Raw genomic sequence first — 17693 nt, 5'->3', positions numbered from 1 at the left:
CCAGGCGACTTTCCAAAGCTAGAGATTTGGCACGCGGGGCCTCAGATAAAGCATGCAGGCTACAGGGTGATACCCCCCCAAACCCCTTAATTGCATTTGGATATAGCATGGTTGGAATTCCCTGCCTCACTCCTTCCTCCCAGCACGAGGGAAAAGGGGGTGATGCTGTGAACCCCAGCCTGGGATACGTGGCAATGCCAGTTCCCCCAACCCACCCTGTCCCCATTTTCTCCACTCTGCAGTTGATGCCTGTTCCTTGAAACTTCCTGATAGCCAAAAAACCAGCCCCCACCACTGTGGCTCAATTCTGGGCCTCAGGGAGCATGGCAGGGCTGTGGATCTCCTCTTCATCCTCCCGGAAGTAGGCTGGCTTTCGCTGGGAGCTGGGGGCCTGCTGGGCCTTCAGGGGGCGCGAGGCCACCATGTGGCTGATGCTCTGGCAGAAGTGGCACTTCTTGGGTTGGGGTGGCAGCTTGCACTCCTTGGCATGATGGTCTAGACCTCCACAGTTGTAGCACCTGTCTCCTTTAGATCTGCGCTTTTGCATGCTCTTCCCCTTTGGCCGCCTCTCACTGCCAATACAGAACACCCTACCAGGCCCGGTGACACGGATGGATTCCAGGCCCTTGGCGGACTTCTTGAAGGTGAATTCCACTGCTTCACCCTCCTTCAGGCTCCAGAGGCCCCATGTGCAGCTTACTCTGGTGCACAAAGACGTCCACCGCGGGGTCTAGCGCGACCCCGGCGCCTGCGGTCATGGACAGGAAGCCGAACCCCATGCGCACGTTGAACCACTTACAGATGCCGGCCCCGTGTAGCAGCTGCGGCGGTGGTGGCTCGTCCACCGCCCCCGGCCGCGTCCTCCGGCGCCTCTTCAGGCGTCTTCGCCGCCGCCTTGGTGCAGCCACCTGCAAACTGCTGGTTGGACATGGAGCCCATGGTCGTCGGCAGAGCCCGCGGCCCCGGGCCCCTAGTTGGGCGACTGCTGGCCCCAGAGAAGTCCGGAGGCAAAGGGGTGGTTCAGAGAAGAGGCAGCTACATCTTCCCCCGCACCAATATTATATTCTTAAGACAGCAAAAGGGGCGGCACCGTGGCTCCCTTGGTTAATCCTCCACCTGCGGCGCCGCCATCCCATATGGGCTCTGGGTTCTAGTTCCAGTTGCTCCTCCTCCAGTCCAGCTCTCTGCTGTGGCCCAGGAAGGCAGTGGAGGATGGCCCAGCTGTTTGGGCCCCTGCTTCCGCATGGGAGACCAGGAGGAAGCACCTGGCTCCTGGCTTCGGATCGGCGTAGCTCCGGCCATAGTGGCCATTTGGGGAGTGAACCAAGGGAAGGAAGACCTTTCTCTCTGTCTGTCTCTCTCATTGTCTAACTCTATCTGTCAAATAAATAATAAATAAATAAAAGAGACAGCAAAAAAACAGAGAATGAGCCTATGTTTCTTTTCCAGTTTTTATACTCATAGGAGACAGGTTGCTAATACTGCTTAAACTTTTTAGGGTTTGCTCACCATAGATTCTCAGAGAAGACTGCAGTACTGTTTTCCATAAAGCACAATATTAATTTCTATTTCCAACACCTACCTGGTGACCTTTTTCATATTTTAAGATACTATATTTTGAGTTTTAGAATTATGTATTTTTTTATTTGAAAGAATTACAGAGGGAGACAGAGAGAGCTTACATTTGCTGGTTTATACCCCAAATTGCTGCATCAACTGGGACTGTGCCAACCCAAAGCCAGGAGCCTGAACTCCATCCCAGGCTACCACGTAGGTGGCAAGGGCTCAAGTACATGGGCCATCTTCCACTGCTTTTCCCATTTGCATTAGCAGGAAGCTGGTGAGCCTGTTACGTAAGCTTGTATAATATTTACTAGTTCTGGGAACAGTGTTATGGCACAGTGAGTGGGTTTAGATGCTGCCTGCAAAGCAGTATCAGAGGATCTCTGGGTCGAGTCTCAGCTGCTCTGCTTCCAATCCAGCTCCCTGCTAATGTGCCTGGGAAGGCAGCAGAAGATGGCCCAAGCACTTTAGCCACTGCCAGCCACCTGGAAGACCCAGATAGAGTTCCTGGTTCCTTGCTTCAGCCCAGACTTTGGAGTGAACGGTGGTTAGAAGAGCATATGCCCTCTCTCTGTCTCTGACATCCAAAATAAATACATCTTTATTTTTTAAGAGGCTGTAGAAACCTTAGGTTTCTAACTAGAGACTAATGTAAAAGTATTTGTAGGAAGCTTAATCTGGCCAGTGTTGATAGATTAGTTGATCTTGACTTTCGAATTGCTAATACATTTTATGGTTAGAGGTACAAATGTTTCAGCCATAAAAACTTGAGTCTCAGAGGTTCTTATAGCTTCCGGCTAGTTGTTTGACTGAATTTCTAACTTTATAAATCATTAAATTTGAGGTAGGGAAGGTCCCACTGACAGGGACGATTTGAACAGCTGCCCTTAGTTTCACTCCATAGTGACTTCAGCATGACATGATTTTACTTCATAGAAGTGGGCTCTTGGGTAGAAGCTGGTTTCTTTACAAAAGGTCCCTTGTATGATTCAAGGGACTCCAGTTCAGTGGTTTTCAAGCCATCTTCATTGAGTTCTTCACAGACCCTCAGGGACTAGCTCTGGAAAAGATGGGAAGATCTAAAGGGCTGAGCCCCATGACCTTCCACTCAGCGGTCCCACTTTGATCTCTTTTATATGGTATGTTCTAAATAAGACAGCGTTTGAAAAGAACTAAGAGTCTGAGAGCCACAGACCAGGCTAACCTCTGTCACCCTCCTCTAACAGATTAGGAAGTCCTGAAGTCGTGACTGAGGTCATCCACCAAGATGGTGGACTCAGTGAGCCCGGCCTGTGGATCCCTGACTCCCAGGAGGCCAGCGTGCCTCCACTTATCACTCCTGCTACTCAAGATACTTTATCCATTCCAAAGGGAAAAAAAGAGTGTTCATATCGAGTTTTCTGCGACTGTTCTTCTTTCACTAAGACAAAACTGACCTTTGGCCCTCCCTGGTTAGCTTCCTCTTCTTCGGCTTTTCTGTAACATTTTAGTGGGTGAAATTGTTCTAAAAGAAAAGGGCACATTGCCTAAACCTTGGGAGTTTCCATTTTCCCTTTTTTGGCTCATAGTTCCCTTTGCTCTGTTTGAGGGCATACAAGCAAGAGTCATGGCTCAGGAACTCTGTTTTCTGGTCTCAGAAAAATTTGAGACACTGTTATTACTCCCCAGATAATTTTAGCATCCTCCATCAGCTGCCTGCCTCACAGCTGAGCATTAATGTGCAGTTGCAGGATTAAACACTGCTGTGAGGAAAAAGAGACTGTAGCACAAGAAAATCTGGGAAGGCATGGGGGACGTGTTTTATTTATAGAAATTTCATAGCAAATATTTTTGCCTCAGATTTGATCTTCCAAATGCCTTTCCAAATAAATGACCTTCACGTTTTGTGTCAGAATAACGCTTGTTGCTCCGAGTGCCTTTGAGTAATGTCCAAGGCAGGAATCCTGTTCAAACACTGAATTCAAAAGCACTGGGCCTCAGAGTCTCTCCGAATTCTGAGAGTCCAAAATGGAAAAGTACCAAGGAGGGCCGGCGTTGTGGCACAGCAGGATGTGCAGGGCAGAGCATCCCATTCAAGTGGTGGTTCAAGTCCCAGCTGCTCCACTTCCGATCCAGCTCTCTGCTGTGGCCTGGGAAAGCAGAGGAAGATGGCCCAAGTCCTTGGGCCCCTGCACCCATGTGGGAGACTCAGAAGAACCTCCAAGCTCCTGGCTTCGATCTGGCCCAGTCCTGGTCATTGCAGCTATCAGGGGAGAGATGAGTGGATGGAAGATTCTCTCTCTTTCTCTTTCTTCCTCTTTCTCTATAATTCTGTCTTTCAAATAAATAAACAAATCTTTAAACAAACAAACAAACAAAAAAGAACCAAGCAACTAACTTGGAAGAAAGCGGTGGTGTAGAGTCTTTCTCCCTGTGTATCTGTGTAGCAATATTTCATTATAGATAAAGGGTGGGAATTTCAAAACAGGCGTCAACACAGTCATCAGCACATACACCTGTCTTACAGCTGCCTTGATACTAAAAGAACAGGGCTGAGGAGGGCACCATTTGGTGTTTTAAAATCTGTGCTTCTGTTGGGACAGTAAATGGCCAGGAACCTCTGAGCTTATTTGCTCAGCTAATCACATTGTAAATACCTTGCCCTGGAGGACAAATGACTAAGTAAAAACCCATCAGCTGATTGGCTCTTTCATATATTGCATTGTTGCTGTAATATGCTGTAGATGATTATCCCAGGGGCGTGGAAAGATAAATTCAAGGCCAATTCTAAAGTCTTGTTTAGCTACAACCCACTGTTTCTGAATTCCCACTTTTAGGGAATCTCTTGGACAGATATTTTAGTACAAATGCAAGAAAATACACGCACAAGGACATTTGTGGAGACACTTTGCAATAATGAAAAACTGGGAATGGTGTCATGGTGCAGTAGATGAAGGTGCTGTCTACAATTCTGGCCTGCCATATCTCAGTGCCAGTTCCAGTCCTGGCTGCTCTGCTTCTGACCCAGCTCCCTGCACTTGAGAAAACAGTGAAATATGGCCCAAGTGCTTGGAGCCTTGCCCATGAGAAACATGGATGAAGTTCCTGGCTCTCAGCTTCTGCTTGGCCCAGCCCTAGCCGTTGCAGCCATTTGGGAATTGAATTAGCAGATGGAAGATTCTGTCTCTTTCTTTCTCTCTTTCTCTCTTTCTTTCTTTCTCTTTCTCTCTGTCATCTGCTTTTCAAATATATGAAATAAATCTTAGAAAAAAAAAAAACCTAGAATACTCCAAATGCCTATTAAAGAATCTGGGTGAACTAGTGATTTTTATCATGGAAGAGGCTTACCAAGATTACCAGACATACTGGTTACTACATCAAGGGGATGTTGCTTAAACAGGGCCTCTCACCACTTATTCCTCCCCCAATTTTTTCTTCCCTTGGCTTTTCTGGCACTTTTCTGATTTTTCCTTGAAGCTTTCTGTGGTCATTCTCTTACTACCCCTTCTTCCTCTGTCAGTTGCTAAATGTTAGAGTCTTCAGGACTGAGTCTGTGCATCATCTTACACTGTACACTCTTGGTAGATTTTATAAATGATATCATCTATTATTTTAATAATGTATCTGGGCAAACAAGTCCTAACTTTTAAAAAAAAAAGATTTTACTTATTTGAAAGTCAGAGTTACACATAGAGAAAAGGAGAGGCAGAGAGAGATCTTCCATCCACTAGTTCACTCCCCAAATGGCCACAATGGCTGGAGCTGCACCGATCTGAAGCCAAGAGCTTCTTCTGGGTCTCCCACGTGGGTGCAGGGCCCAAGGACTTTGACCATCTTCTACTGCTTTCTCAGGCCATAGCAGAGAGCTAGACAGGAAGTGGAGCAGCTGGGACTTCAACCAGCACCCATCTGGGATGCTGGCACTGCAGGCGGTGGCTTTACCCGCTACACTACAGCTTCGGTCCCAACAAGGCCTCACTTTAAATGACCTTCTCAAATCTCTCTTCCAAGCTCTAAATCTTGGTTTCTAATGACTACTACCACTAAAGGGATGTTTTACTAACACAGCTAACACTGAATTGTTTGGGTTAATTTTTTTTTTTTTTTCATTTATTTGAAAGAGTGGAAAAGACATCTTCCACCTGCCAGTTCGCTTCTCAAATGCCTGCAATAGCCAGGGCTGGGCCAGTTGAAGCTAGGAGCCCAGGATTTCATCTGGATCTCCCATGTGGGTGACAAGGACCCAAGTACTTGAGCTATCACCTGCCAACTCCCAGAATGCACATCTACAGGAAGCTGGGTGAGAAGCAGAGGCAGGAGACGAATCCTGGCATTTCAATATAGAATGCAGGCTCCCAAGTGGTAATTTAATCCACTCTACCACAATGCCTACTCCATAATTTTTTTTGAGAGATAGAAAAAAGATAGATAGATAGATAGATAGATAGATAGATAGATAGATGATGGATGGATGCATATGCTAGATATATGTTCACTCCCCAGAAGCCCAGACTGGTTGCATCTAGGCTAGGTCAAAGCTGGGAACTGAGAAGTCAATCCAGGTCTTCCATGTTGGTGACAGAGACCCAAGTCCTTGAACCATCAGCATTGCCTCCCAGCATCTGCAGGAAGCTAGAACTGGGAGCATAGAACCCAGGCACTCTGTTAGGGAATGCATGTGTCCCAAGAAGTGTCTTAACTGCTAGGCCAAATGCTCGCCTCCCTAACAGTATTTTCCTAGCATTGACCCACGTGGGTCTTTTTGTTGTAACAGGGTGAATGACTGGAACAGTCACAGGGCTGTCTGGTTCTCTGCTTCTTCGACAGAGTTGATTAAAAACAATTGCTAGCACAAGTAGACATGCACAAGTCATTTCTTAAAGATTGAAAAAGCGAAAATATAAGTTTAATCTGAGAGTATTCTCTTTTTCCTCCTTCTCTGTAGGTACCAGAAAGCAGCTGAAGAAGCCAACATGGAAAAGAAGAGAAGTGTAAGTATTCAGAAGCCCTGGGGTGTGTAGAACTCCAGGAGCAATGCTTGGGTGACCAAGACTCCAGCAGGCTCTGGGGGGCTTGGGCTCTGTGTCCTCTGAGCTGGACATTTGTGCCAGCTGGTCTGAGTGTGAGCCATGCGCGCAGGATAAATTGGCTCAGGTGCAAGGAATCTGATTTTTTCACTTAACTGAGGTTCTCCTTTTGAACCGTATTTTCTCTCCTTTGCTGAGTGAAGCACGTACGGCCAAGTGCTTTGCCTGAGGTTAATAAAATAGCTACAACTTCTGCTCAAATGAGAACGCACTGTTTCCTAGGCTGTCACCATTTTTTTCCCCAAAGCCAACAACCAGAATTTTTATATCTATGCATGTAAATGGTAGAAGCTGTGCAACTTTTGTCATCCTCTGGGTTCTTTGTTTAAAGCAAACTCCTTGACCCAGTCTAGTTCTCAAGTTTCCTCACTGAAGGGCCCATCAAAGACAAAAATGTCCCGCATAAACTCTACAAGTTCCCATTCTCTGCTCCCCCTGCTTGTAAACTTTCAACTGGCCTGGATAATATATTTATTTTGAACTCTTACTTGATTTAATCTTACAGGGAACAAAACTCTGGGCAAGAATTCTCTAATTTGGCTGTCATCACAAACACATGCTCCTGGCAGTTTTCAGCACCTAATGGACTTAAATTAGCACATAACGTGCCTCTGTCAATCTGTTTCTCTCTAAGGGGGCAACACTGACCACAGCCTTGGCATAATTCCTCTGTAATTAGAAAATGGATTTCCACAGGTGCATTACAGAAAAAGCTCGGGTTATTTACTCAACTGCGGGTGTCTTGCATCTGGATCTCTCCTTCCTGTTTTTACCTCCTTCCTCCTCCAATTCCTTCTTTCCTTTCCCTCATTACTTTAGCGGGTTTTCAAAGAGCACTTGCTGACACCAAGCCCTATTTGAGGCACAAAAAATACGGACTACATCTCTGCCTTCATAGAGTTTATATTCTAGTGGGAGAAATGGCCAAAAAAAAAGTGTTGTGTGTGTGTGTGTGTCAGGAGTGATTAGTGCTGTGAACAGCATAAGCAGGTAAGAAGAATGGATTGGGTCTTTGGGCCTCTGACAGGGAGACACTGGCACAAAGATCCAAGGATAAGAGCTAAGGAATAAAAACAGAGGGGCCAGTGCTGTGGTGCAGCAGGTTAAAGCCCTGGCCTGAGGCGCCAGCATCCCATATGGACGCCAGTTCAAGTCCCGGCTGCTCCGCTTCTGATCCAGCTCTCTGCTATGGCCTGGGATAGCAGTAGAAGATGGCCCAGGTCCTTGGGCCCCTGCATCCATGTGGGAGACCTGGCAGAGGCTCCTGGCTCCTGGCACAGCTCCAGCCGTTGCGGCCATCTGGGGGGTGAACCAGCAGATGGAAGACCTTTCTCTGTCTCTCTCTCTCTCTCTCTCTCTCTCTCTGCCTCTCTCTGCCTCTCTCTGTAACTCTCTTTCAAACAAATAAAATAAATCTGGAAAAAAAAAAAAAAACACACAGCAGAAAGAACAAAATGTCTTCCTGGGGCCCACGTTGTGTGTTGTGACACAGTGTGTTAAGCCACCAGTTGCAGCGCCAGCATCCCATGTTGGGGGGCCAGGTTGAGTCCCAGCTTTTCTGTTTCTGATTCAGCTTCCTACCTTCATGGGAAGGCAGCAAATGGTGACTCAGGTGCTTGGGCCCCTGCCACCTACGTGGGAGATAGAGTTCCTCTCTCCTGGCTTTGGCTTGGCCTAGCCCTGGCTGTTGTAGTCATTTGTGGGGGTGAACGAGCAGGTGGAAGATTGATCTCTCTGTCTCAGTCTTTCTCTCTCTGCCTTTCAAATAAATAAATCTGAAAAAAAAAATCTTGCTATGATTGAAGAGTAGGAAGAAAAACATCATTTAGAGTTATTTTGAGGGACCTAGACTTTAACTCTAAAAGCAGGGAGGCCCTTGGAGGGCTTATGTGTAAGAGTGATATCTGACTTAAATTTTTATTTTTTAAGATTTATTTATTTGAAATGCAAAGTAACAGAGAGAGAGGGAGAGACAGAGAGAAAGAGATCTCCTATCCACTGGTTCACTCCTCAAATGGCCGCAACAACAGCTAGATCTGGGCCAGGCAGACGCCAGTAGCCAGGTATTGTATCCGGGTTTCCCATGTGGGTGTCAGGGATGCAAGTACTTGGGCCATCATCTGCTGCCTTCCTAGGAACATTAGCAGGAAGGTGGATGGGAAGTAGAACAGCTAGGACTCAAACCAGCACACCAGTATGGGATACCAGCATTCCAGGTGGTGGCTTAACCCACTGCTCTAAAATACTGGTCCCTAACTGAAGTTTTGAAAAGAGGAAGAGGCTGTAGAGGAACAAAGGCAGAAGCATGGAGAACAGTTAAGAGACACTTGGAATCAACTAGAAAAGATATGACCATGATTACTGAAAGTGAGAGGTGGTCGGGATTTTTACTGAAGGTGGAAAGAAGAATCAAGAGTGGTGATAATTTTTTTTTAACCTAGCCTCCATTAAACTAAATTAAAATGCTATTCATTGAGATGGGAAAGACTGCAATGGAAGCAAATTTGGAGAGGAAATAGTAGAGGCTCAGTTTTGGACGTGTTAAATGTTAAGCGTTTTATTAAGACATCCAAGTGGGAATGTCAAGGAGGACCTTGGGTAGACAAGTCTGGAAGGGGAAGAGCTGCCAGCTGGAGATAAAATGGATGTGGGTCAAGTGTCAGTGGTGCTTTAAGCCATGACATGCTCGAGATAACCTAGGGAGTGTAGATGGAGAAGAGAATGGGTCTGTTCACTGCGCTCAGAAGCTCAGGGGTGTTCCAAGAAATAAGGGGGAACCAGCAGAGGAGAGAAAGGGGGGAGCAACTGGTGAAGTCACCATGGAAACAAGAGAATGGGGGTACTGAAAGCCAAGTGAAGAATGTTTCTAGGAGACTTAAACACACTGAGAAGCTGAGGACTGATCATTGTGTCCAGCAACCCGAATGTCGTTGATCATCCTGTGCTGTTGGGGAGTGGTCGGATAAAGGCTTGATTGGGTTTGTCCAAGACTGAGAAAACGGAGACCAGCAGTAGAGACAAACATCTATGGAGTATCACCCACATGCCATTGCTGAAGACGTAAGAATGGTAAGATGTATTCCCCACTTTCGTGGGAATGTTTAGAGTCTGGAAAACAGAACTAAAAGCTGAGGTGTGATAGGTCTGATATTTTAGGAGCAACTTGTAACCATGTGACTATGTCTCATCAAGGAAGGCTACCCAGAGGAAGAAGAGCATGATTGAACCCTAAATGGCCAATAGGAATTATTGCATCAAAGGGGACAAGGGAGGGGCAGAAGGAATGTGTATCTCAGAGGAAGCAGTCCATGAACAGCAGGAAGGCACAAGAGAGCAAGCACTTTTTCTTCAAAATTGATTTGTTTATTTGAAAGTCAGAGTTACAGAGAGAAAGAGGGAGAAGCAGAAAGAAAGCGCTTCCATCGGCTGGTTTGCTCCCCAGATGGCCGCAATGGCCAGGACTGAACAAGCCTAAGGCCAGGAGCCAGGTGCTTCATCTAGGTCCCCACATGGGTGTCAGAGGCTCATAAGTTGGGCCATCTTCAGCTGCTTTCCCAGGCACATTAGCAGGGAGCTGGGTTAGAAGCGGAGCAGCTGCAATTTGAACTGTGGCCCACAGGGATGCCACCGTCACAAGCAGCAGCTTAACCCATTAAACCACACACCAGCCACAAGAGCAAGCCCTCTTGGCATATGAAATGAGAATTGTCACATCCACCAAGATGAAGGTTTCAGAAGCACTGAAAGAGTGAAGGAAGAAAAAGGAAGATTTCAGCCTTAGGCAAGGGAGAGTTGAAGATGCCTATAAATTTTCCAGATAGAATTGGTGGACCAGAAGTGACATCAGGCCAGAGTTATATAGGTCATGGGTCACCACCAATAGATAGCTGGTGGGTGAAACCTGGGGGTGGATGACATCATCTACCAAGGATTTGTGGAGAGAGCAGTGGCAAGAAGCTAAGACAAAGGGACCCCACCATCGGAGAGAGGGACAGAGGAGGAAAAAGCCGTGAAGCAAATTGAGGGCTGGCCAGAGAAATAGGAAGAATCCAGGAAGCAGGCTGCTGCACCACAGTGGCAGCCCCCAGTCTTTATATGAATTTCCCCAGTTTTCCCACTAGTGACTGAGGGTTGCTTTTAAGATGCTCTATACTTACAAAAGTCTCAATGATCTCCTGGTCACAGAAGTCTAAGAAGTAAATGACTGGGCTAAAGGTGCCTGCATGTTACAGTGAAGAGTCAGTCAGAGATGTCTCTGTGACTTTCACTCTTTGTGTCTTCCAAATAAAGTGAAAATAAATTTAAAAAAAATTTTTTCCAAGCAAGTTAGAGAAATAATAGGTAATAATTGGATAAATTTACTTCCTTAGCAACTAGTAGAATCTGGCTACATGATAACCTGGATCCCCAGGAATTCACTCCTTTTGCCTCCATTTTTTTTTTTTTTTGAAAGATTTATTTATTTATTTGAAAGTCAGAATTACACAGAGAGAGAAGGAGAGGCAGAGAGAAAGAGACAGAGAGGTCTTCCATCCGCTGGTTCTGGTTCACTCCCCAGTTGGCCAAAATGGCTGGAGCTGTGCCGATCCGAAGCCAGGAGCCAGAAGCTTCTTCTGGGTCTCCCACTCGGGTGCAGGGGCCCAAGGACTTGGGCCATCTTCTACTGCTTTCCCAAACCATAGCAGAGAGCTGGATTGGAAGTGGAGCAGCCAGGACTTGAACCGGTGCCCATATGGGAAGCCAGCACTGCAAGTGGCGGCTTTACCCACTACTGCACAGCGCCGGCCCTAACTCTACACCACTTTTTTGAGATGCTCTTGGCCTAGGAATTTCTTCCCTTTCTTGGAGGCTGTTCCTCCAAGTAGTCCATGTTTCCAACCCCATTGCTGTATCATGCCAAACATCCTCCTGCATTTAAAACAAAGATATGCCTGCTGATATTTCAACATGAAAGCTCATTTGAGCCAGCCTCTTTCTGTGAAAGAAGGGAAAGAACTTACCGAGGGCCATACATCTCAGAGTGACAGTGCTGTGACTCATCGCAGTATCCAGGTCAAATGTTCCTGCAGGGAGGAGACTGGGTTGCATGTCCTGGATGGGCCCGAGGTTCGTGCAGCACTACACTACGGTCCAGAGGCAAATCTGCTGAAGTTGTTCTCAGCCTTCGTGGGTAGAATGAACAGTTTGCTGATGTCACTTGGAAAATGGAAGCTGTACAGTTAGTGTAGCAAGCAGTGTGACCCTTGAAAACATTCAGCCTTCATGACTTCCCACTGCTTTATTCTAGGAAAATACTTGGGAAAAAGTTATAGCCTTGATTCAAATGACATCAGCTGGATTTTCCCCTTATTCTGTGTCCCCTAGCCTGGAAGAATTCAGACTGTAGAGAGAGGAGAGTAGCTAGAGTCCATAATCCGGGATCAGGATTTGAGAGATGAGTGGATACTGTGGCTGAACATGGTTGATCACCATTAAGAGATGCGGCTGGAAGAGTAGAAAGGACCACCCCATTTAATAATAATTGTCACCACTTTCTGGTTGCTGACATGTCAAATACAACACTGATATAGTTACATTAATTCTCCACAGCAGCCTGTGTAGTGTTACCCAGAAATCAAGAAACTTACCCAAGGTCACTTGGCTGCATAGAGATGGATTACGTAAATATTAACATGTTCATTATAGAAAATAACAGGGGCTGATGCTGTGGTGTAGCTGGTAAAGCCACCATCTGCAGTGCCAGTATCCCATATGGGCAGCTGTTCAAGTCCCAGATGCTCCACTTCTGATCCAGCTCTCTATCATTGCCTGGGAAAGCAGTGGAGGATGGCCCCTGCATCCTCATAGGAGACCTGGAAAAAAGCTCCTAGCTCCTGGCTTCGAATCGGTACAGCTCCGGCCATGCGGCATTTGGGGAGTGAACCAGTGGATGGAAGACCCCCCTCTCTCTCTCTCTCTGCCTCTCTGTAACTCTGCCTTTCAAATATATAAATATTAAAAAAAAAAAAGATAAAATATAAGTGACCCATCATCCAATGATAATTCAGGCTGTCTCAGTCTAATAATCTTTCCATGGTGTTGCCCAAACTGCTCTTAACTTTTTTAAAGGATTTTTTTTTTATTTTAAAGACAGAATTGCAGAGAGAGGGGGGAAGAGAAAGATTCGTTCCCCAAATGGCTGCAAAGGCCTGGCCTGGGCCAAGCCTAAGCCAAGAGCCTAGAACCCCATGTGGGTCTCTTACCTGGGTGACAGGGGCCCACATCCTTGGGTCATCTGCTGTTGCTTTCCCAGGCACATTATCGGGGAGCTGGACTCAAATCAGCACCCATATGGGATGCTAGTGTTGCAGGCAGCTGCTTAATCTGCTGTGCCCCAGTGCCAGCCCCTTACCTATGGCTTTTGTTCTGTGCCTTGTTTATCCCACGCTTTGCCTCCTAAAGACTTGAACAACTTGGCCTGGGCAGCACTCCCAGGATGGATTTAAGGGTGTGGGCCCCTTAGTACTGTCAGGTCACACAGCCCTGCCCTTCCCCTTCTTGCCACCCTATCCCCATGTTGTTCATGAACTTGTGTCCTTAAGAGCTCCTTTCTGGTTTCTTTTCTTTCTTTCTTTCTTTTTTTTTTTTTAAAGGCAAAGAGACAGAGACAGAGATCTTCTGTCTGCTGGTCCACTCCCCAAATGCCCACAACAGGCAGGGCTGGGCCAGGTTGAAGCCAAGAGACAAATTCTATCCAGTTCTCCCTTGTGGGTCGCAGGGACTTAAGTACTAGAGCCATCATCTGCCTTCAAAGATCTGCATTAGCAGGAAATAGCAATCAGAACAGAGCTGGGCTGGGGCCAGCACTGTGGTGTAGCAGGTAAAATCGCTGCCTGCAGTGCCAGCATCCCATATGGGCACCAGTTCAAGTCCCTGCTGCTCCACTTCCAGTCCAGCTCTCTGCTATGGCCTGGGAAAGCAGTAGAAGATGGCCCAGGTCCTTGGGCTCTAGCACCCACGTGGGAGACCTGGCAGAGGCTCCTGGCTCTGAACAGCTCTGGCCGCTGTGGTCATTTGGGGAATGAACCAGCAGATGGAAGACCCCTCTGTCTCTCTCTGTCTCTGCATCTCTCTGTAATTCTGTCTTTCAAATAAATAAAATAAATCTTTATATATATATATATACATGCATGTTATAAATGGGATCATACTATTTATTTTTTTTATATTTATTTATTTGAGAGGTAGAGTTACAGACCGTGTGTGTGAGAGAGAGAGAGAGAGAGAGAGGTCTTCCATCCACTGGTTCACTCCCCAAATGGCTGCAACGGCTGAGCTGCGTCAATTCATAGCCAGGAGCCAGGTGCTTCTTCCCAGTCTCCCATGTGGGTTCAGGGGCCCAAGGACTTTGGCCATCTTCTACTGCTTTCCCAGGCCACAGCGGATAGCTGAATTGGAAGAGGAGCAGCCAAAACTAGAACTGGCTTCCATGTGGGATGCCGGCACTGTGGGCAGAGGATTAATCTACTGTGCCACGGCACTGGCCCCAAGGGATCATTCTGTTTATAATTTGCCTTTCACCCAGAATTATCTTATGAGCATCTTTCCACGTCAACAGATATGCTTTGATCACTTGATATGTGTCTGAGAAAAGCATTGTGCAGTTACCAAGGCAAAAAGCCCCTTAGATTCTTGGGGCTCCTCTTGGGCAAGGTGGGGACCATGAAGACAGAGACCCAGGTGACTCATCTGTTGTGTGCATGAGATAATAGAGCCAAGGGTACTGCTGGCAGTGAAGGTAGTGCCAGTTTGTGGAGCAGTTTTTTTGGTTTTATTTTATTTTATTTCTATTTATTTGAGCACCAGAGAGGGACAGAGAGAGCACTCCCATCTGCTGGTTCACTCCCCAAAGGCCCACAAAAGCCAAGCCTGGGTCAGGCTGAAGCCAGGAATTGGGAACTCAATCTGGGTGTCCCACATGGGTGGCCAGAAGCCAGGAACCCAAATACTTGAGCCTCCAAAAACCGCTGCCTCCTAGGGTCTGTATTAGCAGGAAATTGCAGTTGGGGGCCAGAGCCATATATGGCATCCAGGCACTCCGGTGTGGGATGTGAGTGTCTTCATTAGCATCCTAACAGCTAGCCCAAATGCCCACCCTTGAAACTGTCTTTTAATTTTCCATTTTCCAACATAAACTTTTTCTCCTGCTTCTATCTCTAGTCCATACATGCTTCTCCCAGTGAGTCATCTTGGAAGCTAAGATTTAAACACCAGCATCAAACAGCTGTTTTCTATCACTTTTTTCCCCCCAGGCCTTGCTGCCACTTGATGAAGTGGCTCTCAGACTGTATTCAGAAGAGTAATAGGGTGAGAGACTTAATTCCCAATATAGCTGCTAATCCTGTTTAATTCCCCAAGTCTTTCAGTCCTGGGTTGTTTGTCCTTTCTTTCTGAGCTGAAAGCCCGGGGAGTCGAAGCTCTCAGGAATGGAGAATCGGAAGGTCAGAGTTTGGGCTGGTGGTGCTAGTGCTGTTCACTTTTCTAGGAGTGCTCTCGAAGTACCTGACAGTTACTTCCACAGCAGTGTCAGCGTGGTTCCCAGGTTATTTGCAGTCTGTCTTTACACGGATGTGTTAATTCCATTTCTGACCCAGGTGAAAGTAACCTCTCTAAGAGGTGGAAGTGTGTGTGCTTTGATCATCAGGGTAGGTGATGGCTGTTTTCACAGAAAACCTGGATCTTCTTCAACCAAAGGGTCCGGAAAATAGCGAATTTTCTGTGAGCTGAGAATTTATACATAGATGAAACAGGTAGAGAAAAGCAGGAAAGAAAGGGGATTAGGCTCCTATATAAAAGTAAAATGTATTTATGTGCATGTAAATTAGGTCAAATACAACTTAATATTTAGCAAATACTTGTACAAGGATGGTGACTTCTTTAGGTTATTCCAGAGAGCTTCAATCCTCAATGTTACTGTATAATTATTGGTATTAGTTTCAGCTATCTTGTGTCTTTATCTTGTTTAAAAGAAAAACAAAACAGAATTCACGTCATTTTTTAGTCTAATGAATTTCATTAGTGCATATTTACAGTGTTTAAAATAAGAGGTATTTTGCCCCCCCCCCCTCGTTGATCTTGGAATCAGAATTTCTCGTCTCCGATGTAATAACTATCATCAGAGCTGGGCTCCCCTTTCTTCTCATTTTGCCCTTATAAGGCTATCCTGTTTTATCACTTCCTGCTGCAGCTCCTGACTTTTTCTCTCTTCCCCTCTGCCTCTCCCGGGTGGATGCTTGCTCCATGTGGCAGGGCTGTAACTGCACAGCTGTCTGAAACAGCCGTGGACTCGCTGCAGCTTGCAGTTTGAACTTTCATTTCGCAAAGAGCAACATGTTTGAATGTTTCAGCAGGCAAGTTGTAACTGGCACTTGCTTCTCCTTCTTGTAGAACCCTGAAAGTTTGCCCCCGCACTTTAGACGGGGGACCCTGACTGTGTTAAAGAAGAAGTGGGAGAACCCGGTGCCGGGAGTGGAGCCACACACAGACACCGTGCGAAACAGCAGCGCCGAGACTAGGCACAGAGTCGGCCATCCGCCCACAGAAGTGACCGGCAGCTCTGTTCCTGCCACCCGAGTGGATCCGCAGGTCCACCCCGGACCCGGTTTGGAATCACCTCCTGAAGCCCTCTCTCACCGCATCGAGGAGTGTCAGGATCATAAGGACCACGCAACAGAAAGTAAAAAGATGGAAAACTGTCTGGGAGAATCCAGGCATGAAGTAGAAAAATCCGAAATCGGTGAAAACACAGAAGCTTCAGGCAAAATAGAGAAATACAATGTCCCACTGAACAGGCTTAAGATGATGTTTGAGAAAGGGGAACCAACTCAAACCAAGGTAAGAATGGGCTGGGAGTAAAACTTGAGAAGGGCGAGTCCAGTACTAAACAAAGCTGGTTTTCTCATTTAGACAGTTGGAATAGAGGCCGAGTGTGTCTTTTGATTCAAGTTGGATGAATTCACAGGTGAATTATTTATATAGGTGCTAAGATTCGTGAGTATCTGACCCAATTTCATCTTAATTCAAGCTGAGGCCGAGAGTCCAATTGCTATCTAAAAATGAAGATTGGATTCTGTTTCTGTGTACTTGCCCTTTTAATTGGTCTTCCTGTGCCTTTTGTCATTGTAGCCTTGGGGGGTGAAATGACTGCTGAATCTTGCTCTCTGCTGGACACAGCTGCAGAGTTGAGCATTAAGACTGAGGCTTAGTTGTCTCTTTGCTAGCTGAACCCTTTCTCCGCTTCTCAACTTCCTCATCTGTGCCTTCCAACAAATGTTTTCTATCAGCTAAAACCCTCTCCCAGGAAAAATCAATGAAGATAGCCAGACAAGCTGTAGCTTTAGGAGTTTTGACTTGCAAATGCCCAGGGCTGCATTTTCCTACAACTGCTAATGAAATCTGAGCCTTCGTGTGGATTGTAGACTGAATCCCCAGAGGGCATTACTTAACTAGAAAATGAGTTACATATGCTGGTGACTTACAGCACAATCCCGGGGCCGCAGAGCTGGTAAATTTTTCCAGTTTTCTCAGACTTTCCTACATATCTGGCTTTGTACGCGGGGATGGTTTGTTACAACAGTCATTATAATGAAATAAACAGATCCAACTGGAAGCGAAGCCATCATTTACTACAGATTCCATCTTCACGGGAGAGCTGAGTTTTTTAAAAGCTAAATATTTGGCCCAAGTCCCTCTATTTGTGAAGTAATAGGAGGAAGCATCCTCAGATAAGAAAAGAAAAAAAATAGATAACTCATCCAGAGGTCCTCTGCTGCATTCATTGTGACATTGTTGTCTCGAAGTGCCTGTTGCTTTCCTGCCTAGGAAAGTTCTTGAATGTTTGAGGACCGAGGAAGAATTTGTGAAGGTTCGACAAGCTAGAACCTTTCTCTGTGAGCAAGCTTTAACTACTTTAACATTGAAAGCAGTTGGCAAGAGATACAACCACAAAGCAGTTTTATTACTTTTCTTCAACTCTCTTCCCTCTCAATTTTTAGTCCTCTTTCCCCTTTATGATCTTAATTTAAT

At 46.2% G+C, this 17693-nt stretch overlaps 1 protein-coding gene, 1 long non-coding RNA gene and 1 pseudogene across 12 annotated transcripts in view; 1 reads left to right on the top strand and 2 right to left on the bottom strand.

Moving 5' to 3' along the window:
- The window catches only part of LIMA1 (LIM domain and actin binding 1), a 99063-nt gene that overhangs the window by 39926 nt on the left and 41444 nt on the right, over nt 1-17693 (top strand). For 9 of the 11 annotated variants that reach the window (XM_051846276.3, XM_051846273.3, XM_089308317.1 and 6 more), the window contains 2 exons: nt 6488-6533; nt 16056-16502. In XM_051846276.3, coding sequence (XP_051702236.3) covers nt 6488-6533; nt 16056-16502 — 493 coding nt within the window. Of the gene's footprint in view, nt 1-6487; nt 6534-15090; nt 15110-15891; nt 16503-17693 lie in introns of those variants that run through there. The other 2 variants (XM_089308319.1, XM_089308322.1) reach the window with 2 other exon arrangements.
- LOC108176640 (protein lin-28 homolog A pseudogene) lies at nt 156-1087 on the bottom strand (annotated as a pseudogene).
- LOC149123464 (uncharacterized) lies at nt 11063-12113 on the bottom strand. The gene is made up of 2 exons (XR_016216724.1): nt 11630-12113; nt 11063-11537 (listed from the first exon to the last, which is right to left on the bottom strand). It is a non-coding gene; the product is annotated as an uncharacterized LOC149123464 (long non-coding RNA).

This window comes from Oryctolagus cuniculus, chromosome 11 (genome assembly GCF_051225735.1).
Source record: "Oryctolagus cuniculus isolate XC-2025 breed Fujian yellow rabbit chromosome 11, ASM5122573v1, whole genome shotgun sequence".
Lineage (NCBI taxonomy): Eukaryota > Metazoa > Chordata > Mammalia > Lagomorpha > Leporidae > Oryctolagus > Oryctolagus cuniculus.
This window is presented reverse-complemented; position numbering and strand designations above follow the sequence as displayed.